Genomic DNA, 9,573 nt, shown 5'->3' on the forward strand with positions numbered 1-9,573 from the left:
AGGTTTGGACAGACACTGCTACAAAGGATTGTGCTGCTATGGTGAGTCTGGAGGGACAACGAGGTGGTGGGAGCTGGCCTGGCTGAGAGCTAAGTAAAAGATGGTGTCTTTGGGAATATGCGGGGGGGTGGAATGACACAGAGACACAGATAAGTCCCTGACCCTGCTGGGACAATGACTATTTTGCCCACAGGGGTGGGCAAAATGTGGCCTGCGGGCCAGATGTGGCCTACCAGACCATTCTATCCGGCCCATGGGACCCCTAAAAAAATTTAGAAAATTAATATTTATCTGCCCCTGGCTGCCTGGCACCTGGCCTTTGATGGCTTCCCAAAACTCAGTAAGCGGCCCTCCACACAAAATAATTGCCCATCCCTGATTTAGAAGATAAAAAAAAAGGAACAAGCTGCGGGCGAAGAGTAAAAGACGCGGAAACCGTGTTCCTCTAATAAGGCAGTTAGTGGTTAAGATTAGTGTAAACAATGAATCTTTGATGGCTACACCCAGGGGTTTTCCTCATCTTCAAACCTGCTGCTTTTGCCAATGAAGGAATTGGCAAGGCTATTGTCATTGTATCGGCTACTTTGAAAAAATAAACCTATAATTTGAGCATGTAACATCTGGGTACTATTTATTGATCAAGAACCTTATCAACTCCTTCCTTTTCTTATTAAATCCAAGTTGTGGCAGGAGAGTACAGGAAGAACCCGAAGAGATTACCCAACATGCTCACATAAAGGACTAGTATATTTTAAATGAGCTGGTAGCTTGGTTTTAAAACTTTGAATCTATCGAAGCTGATATAGGTGACAAACTTTAGTTATGAGTCATCACAACTTCTTTAATGAGGAATTAAATTTTGAGAGAGCTGGTAGGGCTGCTCTATTAATATTATCATTCACTGTCTTAAAACTGGTTTAACCAAGGACAGGGAGTAAGTGGTGGTTTAACTGAGTTTCTGATAGATGTTCTCCTATACTTGAAAGTCACTAAACTTCTCAAATCAACACTGTGTTGCTACCCTGGTGATCTTACCTAGTAGTGCAAAAATGTTTGTTTTCTTAACCCTAGTTCTTGGATATATGTAACTACATGAAAATCTCTGCTTTTGTTTTGTTTTTTAATGTTGATTGCTAGCCTTCGTGGTTGTGAGGATAAAAACCTAAAATATGTAGAACATGAGAAGCTCAAAAACCCAAAAGGCAGATACAGAGTACTCTGTTTTTAAAAGTAGTTGAGTCTAAAATAAAGATTTTGGAAGGCATGACCGTGATTTTTGCATAGGTGAATTTGGCAGTAATGTATTTTTCCTCAGCTGGCCCCACCTGTGGGTATCAGGAGTCTGTTGCTAGTTTACAATTGTGGTCCTTTGGCAGAAACATGAAAAGAAACGTTCACAGCTGCTTTATGCAAATATTTTTGGTCTCTGTTCCAAGTGCGCTATAACTGAAATAGCTCATTAAAAGCATGATTTGGAGAAACTGTATGCTAGCAAATTATGGAAAGCTTTTCAAACATTGCTTTCTGCATCCAGGGAAATTTTAAAGTGATAACTTAAACTGTCTCACTTAAGCAGAAAATCTTAGTGTATTAATTTATGGTTTTGTTTTTGTATGTCTGGTGAGAAATGAGGTGTGTGTGTGTTTTTTGTATTGGGGGTGGGGGGAGGAGAGTGGAGGCAGTCCTGGTAAGGAGAGAGCTCTCATATGAGCTAAAGCAAACTATTTAGAGTGTTCACATCTGGAGAACAGGTTAAACTCTAACTTCACAAGAACTAAACAGTCTGGGTTCTGTGAAGACCGTAGTTGCTCAGTTTTATTCAAGACATATTTAAACTCATCTAAGACTGATAATGATCACAGCCTCAATCTTTTTCATTTCCAATAGAAGCAAGAGGAATGCTGCTCCTTCCTGGATCCTCTCCAGCTGAGCTGCTTGCAGTTAAACAATTCTAATCAAGATGATAGTTCATTTGTTTTTAAACCCCTTCAAATTATCAAACCCTGTAGCCAAGTAACCATGAAAAAGCATTGCTGTGATAGGGCTCCAAATAACTTTGTGCCTCAGAGGAAAAAGAAGCTAATTTTGCAAGCTGCATTGCCCAATATTAACTACACTGGCATCTGTTACAGAATTTTGTAGGTAACTTTTTTTGGAAGTAGGGTGGAATGGGAATACTTGTTAATATGTAGGACAAGGCTGTCCATTGGTGGCCTGTGAGCAGCATGTGGCCCACAAGGGATTAATAGGTGACCCCTGCACTCCTGCCTGGTTCCTGTTGCTCTAGCTGCAGCAGCAGCTGACATCTTGGGGCTCCCTGTACTTTCCCCAGCTTCTGCTGTCTGACCTGAGGCCCAAGGTGTCTGTGCAGTGTGGTGCTATGGAAAACCCACAAGGAGCTGCAGGTGAGGCTGAGCAATGTGCTGTACCGTGTCAGTTGCTGGTGGGGGATGCCCTCTTTCATGTGTGTGCTACAGCTTGTGTGGGGAAGCATTTGCCCACATGTGCAGTGCAGCAGGGCAGGGGAGTGGGGAGGAGGCGCCTACCGATGTGCACAGGATGCAGCTTAGTCGCCCTCTGGACCTCACTAGTTCAGGCGCTGCGGTGTTGCTCCAAGCTGCTTGGAAGTTGGACAGCTCTGGTGTGTAGGGTCTTTCACACAAATCTACAGTTCTTATGAACTGGGCCTGTCTGTGTCTTCTTCCTATTATAAGAATGATAATTTTTTCATAATTTAGCAAAATTTTAACCATTTGGGATGTTTTTCCAGGCAGATTTTCTATGTAGTATCTGCCTTTTTTTTCATGGAAATTACACACTAAAGTATCAGCCTAAATAGTTTAGCTATTTCTGAGCTCATTGGTAGCAAAAAAGCTTTTTTTTTTTTTTTTAGCCATGCTAAAAATCCTAGTGACCTCTTCATTGAGAAACTCTGTAGATCCCATGCTTTGAAGCAGGGTTTAGAAATTTGACAGGAGGTGGCTTTTGTGCATTTTGCTTTCCCAGTGAAAATGTTTTTACACTTAAGTCCTAGGGGACCATCTCTGCACCCCTCCCCCCACTTTTGTACATAAAATGCTCAGACTTTTTGGATAAACAGCAAATTTGCCTAAGATTCTGTCTATGTTGGGCATGCTTTATTCTGGGAATCAGATTTTCCTGGTTACAGCTTTGGTGTGTTTTGGCCTGTGCTGGGACAAGGCACCTGAAGTAATATCATGGATCGCTAGGAAGGATAAATCTGTCTGATTTCAGTGCAGAATGAACAGAATCGGCCTGGGTGACAGGATGGGGGCAGATGCTGCAGAGGCTTCGAAGACGTGGGACTGACTGGCTGAAGAGACTGGATCTGAGAAACATTGGGGAGGATGGATGAAGCAGGACTAGACTGGGACACTGAGCAGCATACATGATAGTCTGATTACATAAATTGCATAATGTCTCCTCACAGAGGGATGAAATAAGGTAGAAGAGACTGTCTTAATTTTGGCACTCCCTGTGAGTGCTTGTTTTGTAACATTTCTGTTTTTTATTTGTGCACAATATAAATAAATTCAATAAAACAAACTAAATAAAATTATTCTAAATGTCGGGCTAGTTGATAATGATGATGCATACATCTCAAGAGCTGAAGGTCCAAGGCATTTGCATAACTAATAAAGAGAATTTGGTAAAACAGTGGTGTGACAGGAAAAGGAAAAACTGTTACAAAAATGTAATGTGAGTTTGTGTCCTTGCAGTTACAGCAATAACATTTTTATTCTTCTATCTGAGAAATCTGTAAAGAACAGATTATATAGCACAAAATTATCTTCCTCAGAAGGAAGAAAGCTCTTATTTTGCAGTGGTCCTCAGGTATTCAAATGATAATTTGACTGATAACAGTGAGCTTTGTTGTGGCAGAGATACAGCTCTGCACACAACTTTCCTTCTTTTAAAACAAACCAATGTGTTTGGTAGTATATGGATGGTTTCAGGGTAAAGGAAGAAACTTTATCACCTTGATTTCTTATAGTCTTTTATTCAAGACTGTATTATCTAGTACTTTGGCTGTCCAAAGCTTAGTATCTGCCTCTTCCCTGCTTTCAGTGGATTGCTTGCCTTCATTGTGCATGTGTACTAGATGTTTCAAGAATGCAATGCAATGTTTGTTTCCTTACCTCGCAGGGGAAACCATGTATCTGGGTCCATGAAGGTAGTTTTCCTTAAGAGCCTGGGGGGATAACTGTTCTTCTGGTGTGGTATAGTACCCACTGAGGTGTTGGGGCTTATAGTCAGTCCACTTTATGGAAATGGGAGGCTCCTCCCTAGCTTGCTCCTGCAGCCATATGGCTGAGGGCAGGTGAAACTTAAGGGCATCCAGACCTTTGCAACAGAACTGTGACTCAGCCCTCCTGATCTGGTTTGGTCAGGCTTTTGTTCAGTAAAGTTCACTGGAGGCTAAATATTGCATTCTGTTTATTATAACAATACATCTTTTGTCCAGGTAAGATGGTATTCGTTTGAAACTGTAGGTCATGTTTCAGGACCTAGATTTAATTCCAGTGTAGAAACTCCAGCCATTCTGTTGTTTCTAAAGGTTTAAATAAGTGCCTTTCCCTGCATGTAAATATCTTCTCTGGCTCTTTTGCTTTAAATCAAAGTTAGACAAGCATATGCAGCTACTGAATCTTCTAAAGAGTGTTGTGTATCTGCTCTGTACACCACAGCCTGAAAAAAAGTAAGGTAGGAATTGCTTGGTGAGCACCCAGTGCAGCTTTCTTTGGTTGCGGTGTGCTTGTTTACTGGCCTGCAGTGCTATTTTAAGCATATCTGCATTAGGCAGAGGTGCATATACATTGGTCCAATATTGGTTCGGTACTGATGTAAAGAAAACTGGCTATATTGAATATTGGCCCGATAAATACCCATACTGCGTGCAGCTGCAGTGCAGCACTCAGGCAGGAAGGAACACAACTGACAGCGTAGAGGTGTCTCCAGCTGGTAAGTCTGGTGAGGTGAAAGGGGAGGGTGGAGGGAAGGGGCATGGGGGGGGCGATCAATGGCTTCCCATGGTGAGGGAGGGGGCAGGTGCTGCCCAGGTGGGGTGGGGTTGTGGTTGGAGCCGTGGCTAGTTGGGTGGAGCCTCCTGCTGCTGTTTGTACCCCAGAAGGGCACGGGGAGGGTGTACCTCACAGATCTGTGCAGGGCAGGGCACCTGCTCCAAGTCTAGCCCCTGCTGAGAAGAGCCTGCAGCCCTCCCCTCACAGATTCAATCCCCCATGTCCTCCCTGAGTGTAAGCCATGCCCCCGCTACAAGCTGCAGCGCTGCCCCCTCCCCCGCCCCACCTTGGCAGCTCCTACCCCTGCCCCCTCCCTCACTGTGGGGGGGCATTAATCTGCCCCCTCTCTCATCCCTTGCCTCCCCACTATCCTTCCACCATGCTGGACTTACCAGTTGGAGGCAGCTGTATTGGAAATTGGATCAGTATTGGCCCCAAAAATCTCTATCTGTGCACGTTAGGCTTACCATTAGGTCCAGGTTTTCCTGGACATGTCCTCTTTTTTTTGGTCCCCTCTGCTATGTCTGGGTGGGTCTTTAAAATAAGAGCAGATGTCCAGGTTTTTTGCTGCTCTCTCTGCTTTCCCAGGCTGGCTGCTTGGGACTGGGAGCAGTGGGCAAGGTGATTGGCTGTCGGGTCATGTGCTCCCCATGCAGGCCCCGGCAAGCCAGGTAAAAAGACTGTGTGTGCGCATGTGCACATGCTGGTTGGGCAGCAGGGCTCGGGGGAGGGGCAGGGATCTGTGAGTCCAGAGTGCGGGGCACTGGCAGGGCTGGGGGGCAGGAGCCTATGGTTTGGGAGTGAGGGGGGTGCTGGGAGAGCTGGGGAAGCAGGGGCTTAGGTGTGAGGGACAGAGGCAGGGCATGGGTCTTTCTGTCTTTCTGTCTCCCCCTCAACCATATACCCCTCCCCACCCTGGTGTCCTCTTTTTTTGCTCCTGGAAATATGCTAACTCTAATCTACATCACATTTTGGCAGCATTTGGCATGCAGAGCAAGAATGGGCATGATATGTTTCACAGTGGTACTTCTGAGCACAGCATAGAGGCAGTGTGGATATGGTAAAATAATCTGAGAGTACTTCTCAGGAAATAACACCTCTTTCCCTAATGTTGCCAGAATAACTGGAATCATATATTTTCCTGCATAGCAATTTCCTAACTACACATAATAAATGCTTTCATGCACTTGGAAGTATGTGATGCTGTATGCACTTAGGGACCTCTTCCTCCTGGGGTAAATTGGATTTATTTTTGTAATTTTGTGTAGTTGGTCCTGGTTTCATTGAATCAAAATGGATACATACGTTCACTTGTGTAGTACTACTTCAGCAGAGGCTAAATTAATTTATTTTATTTGCTTTGCCTATTTTAAAATTGGGTAAAGACATTAAAACAAAAAACCCTTGGCTCATTCTTCAGTCTTCTGCCCTTTTTCATGCATTCAAGATGTAATTTCCTTTTTAAACTTAATTTAAAATATTTCCAGGTGTTCTCAAGAGCCATCTTCTATATTGTGCAACTCTATCTCCTTTATATTTTTTAATGTTCTTAGACTAAGTGTCATTTTGGCAATGATCCCATCTAAATTTCATCTTGGGGTCAGTTTTGTCTTTCACTGTTCTCATATAGAACAGGCATCGGTTCTGGGGCTGGTTTTGTTCAATATCTTCATTAATGATCTGGAAAATGGGATGAATTGTAGGGCTATGAGAAGCTTTAGTTGCCGATTTGATTTAGAGGAGATTCAGCTTGAATCCGAATTGAATTGGGAGACCCATTAATCTCTCTGAATCGATTTGATTCAGAGAGATTTGACAATTTGGCCATAGACGCAGCTTCATATGATTTTTTTTCTACGTACCTCAAGGTACCAGGCACAGCTTGTGAACGCTGAGATGGTGGGGTAGATGGAGTGTCCCATGGGAGCGCGGGGGGAGCCCCCTGCACACTTAGCAGCAGCTCCGGAAGTGGACCAGAAGTACTTACAGTCCACTTCTGGATCTGCTGCAGAGTGCATGGGGGACTACCCTGTCACCTGGCTCAGTGACTAGTATCTCCTGGGTCTGGGGGGGCACCTGGGGTCACCCCATGGCCGATCACTGAGCATCTCAGCGTTCACAAGGTACATAGAAAAAACATATAAAGTTATGTCTATGGCTGTATCTCTGATTCTCTGAATCAGAATCAAATCTTCAGAATCGAATTGCTGTCCCCCAAACTGGGCTGAATCCAAATCAAATACTGCCCGCTTCTCACGCCTCTAATGGATTGCATGCTAACCAAGTTTGCAGATGACACCAAGCTGGGGGGAGTAGTAGATATGCTGGAGAGTAGGGGTAGGATTCAGAATGACCTAGATAAATTGGAGGATTGGGTCACAAGAAATCTCATGGTGTTCAACAAGGAGAAGTGTAAAGCCAAGAAGGCTAACAGAATACTGGGCTGTGTTAGTAGAAACGTTGCTAGCAGGTCAAGGGAAGTATTTATTCCCTTCTATTCTGCACTGGTGAAGCCACATCTAAAGTACTATGTCCAGTTTTGGCTGGACACAGTATTGGGTTCCCCAGTATAGAAAGGAAGTGGACAAATTGGTGAGAGTCCAGCAGAAAGCAACAAAAATGGTTAAGGGTCTGGGGGACCTGACATGATGAGAGGCTGAGGGAACTGGGCTTATTTAGTCTGGAGAAAAGGAGACTGGGGTGGGGGGAATTTAACAGCTACCTTTAACTACCTGAAGGGTGGTTCCAAAGAGGGTGAAGCTAGACTGTTTTCAGTGGTGGTGGATAACAGAACAAGGAGCAAGAGTCTCATGTTGCAGCAAGGAAAACTTAGGTTGGGTATTAGAAAAAACTTCCTCACTTTGAGGCTGGTGAAGCACTAGAACAAGTTACCTAGAGAGGTAATGGAATCTCCATCCCTGGGGGTTATTAAGGCCCAGCTTGACAAAGCCCTGGCTGGGATGGTCCTGCTTTAAGTAGGGGGACTAGACAATCTCCTGAGGTCCCTTCCAGCCCTTATTTTCTATGTTTCTATGTATATATTGTAATTGTGTTGCACGGAGGGTAATATCAGTGACTGATTTTACTATTGTGATATGACTAATGTTATGGATTATAATAGTTCTGCACCTTTTTAAAATTTTAGTTTCTGTTGAGCTTATCTTTTTAAAAGAACAAAATGGCTCATTTCTTTTGGTTTTTTTCTGAGTTAAGTTCTCCTGAGATCTTACTTCCATTCCAAACTCATCAAAAATGCTGCTTTATTCTTCCTGCAGGTCATGGCAATCATAAAGAAAATAGTCCATTCCTTAACAACTCTGAAGCTGGCAAGGGAGGTGATTACTATGACAGAAACCTGGCTTTATTTGAGGTAAAATTTAACTTTGCTTGGCAGACACTTTGGCATGAATATCCATAGTCTTATAGTTATAAAGAATAGGTCCAGAGGTTACTATCTTGATTTCACTTGGGGAAACTGGCTTTCAAAGTTTACTCTGGCAGTAGGTAGAAAAGGAGAATGAAAGGAGTAGATAACATTCCAGCTACCATGCTAATGCATTTCATACTGTTACTACTTTGGTCTCCTTCTTGGGGGTATCTAGTATCAAGAGGCTAAAGATAAGAGGAGTTCACACGTAGAATCTGGACATGGGTGGATTTGAGATATGGATTATGGAGAGATGGGGGGGAGGGAAGTAGTAGATGTGGATGCTGTTTGGCTACAAAATTAACTGAAGGGGAGCCTCAGCCTATTTACCATCATCATCATCCTGAACTAAAGTGTTTTTTCTAATGTTGGCTTACATATACACAGAAGCTAACTGCAAATCATTCACTTTCCTGTACTCCCAGAGGTCAGGCTTCTTTTTCTCTGCATTGTATTACTTACTGGAGGCCTGAGAAGCAGAAGGTCAGAGCCCCTGCTGTCATTGATGCCAAGTGAACACATCCCCTTCCTAGTAGAGCTGCCATTCCTTCCAAAAACCTTTTAGCAAATCCACAAAGACTTGCATTCTCAGCCTGTGTGAAGCAGCTAATATTTGCTTCAGATTCGGCTGATTTTGGGGGACAATGATTCAATTCCGCAATTCAAATCACTGTCCCAAATTAATTAGGCCGAATCACCCAGGCCCATCCCTTGCCTGCTCTCTTAGCCCCAGTAATGGCTGCCCTGCCTGCCCCAGCTCCCAGCATTTTGGGGGCGGAAAAAAGCTCCGACTCGCTGAGTGCTGCTGGGTGGGGAGAGGGGGAACAATCCCCACTGCCCCACGCTGTGTGGGGGGGTCTCTGCATGAGACCTCGACCCTCCCCCTGCACCGCCAGTTCCCCCCATGGCTGCCTTGCCCACCCCAGCTCTGGCCCTTTAAGAAAAAAATACAAAACCAAAACCTCCCAGACTCACCATTCCTGTCTGGCCGGGAGATGATCTGCACTGCCTCCCCGCTACCCTGCACCATGTGGGGGGCTCTGAAGCCCCAAGGCCGCTGCAGGAGTGGTGAGTCCCAGGGTTTTTCTCTCTTTTTTTTTTTTT

General features: G+C 44.3%; 1 protein-coding gene across 1 annotated transcript in view; it reads left to right on the forward strand.

Moving 5' to 3' along the window:
* SLC12A4 (solute carrier family 12 member 4) overlaps positions 1–9,573 on the forward strand; it is a 110,993-nt gene that overhangs the window by 46,961 nt on the left and 54,459 nt on the right. Inside the window, exon 2 of the mRNA XM_019535694.1 lies at positions 8,318–8,412. Coding sequence (XP_019391239.1) covers positions 8,318–8,412 — 95 coding nt within the window. The remainder of the gene's footprint in view (positions 1–8,317; positions 8,413–9,573) is intronic.

The sequence above is a fragment of the Crocodylus porosus genome, unplaced genomic scaffold, assembly GCF_001723895.1.
Source record: "Crocodylus porosus isolate Cpor-Errol unplaced genomic scaffold, CroPor_comp1, whole genome shotgun sequence".
Classification (NCBI taxonomy): Eukaryota; Metazoa; Chordata; order Crocodylia; family Crocodylidae; genus Crocodylus; species Crocodylus porosus.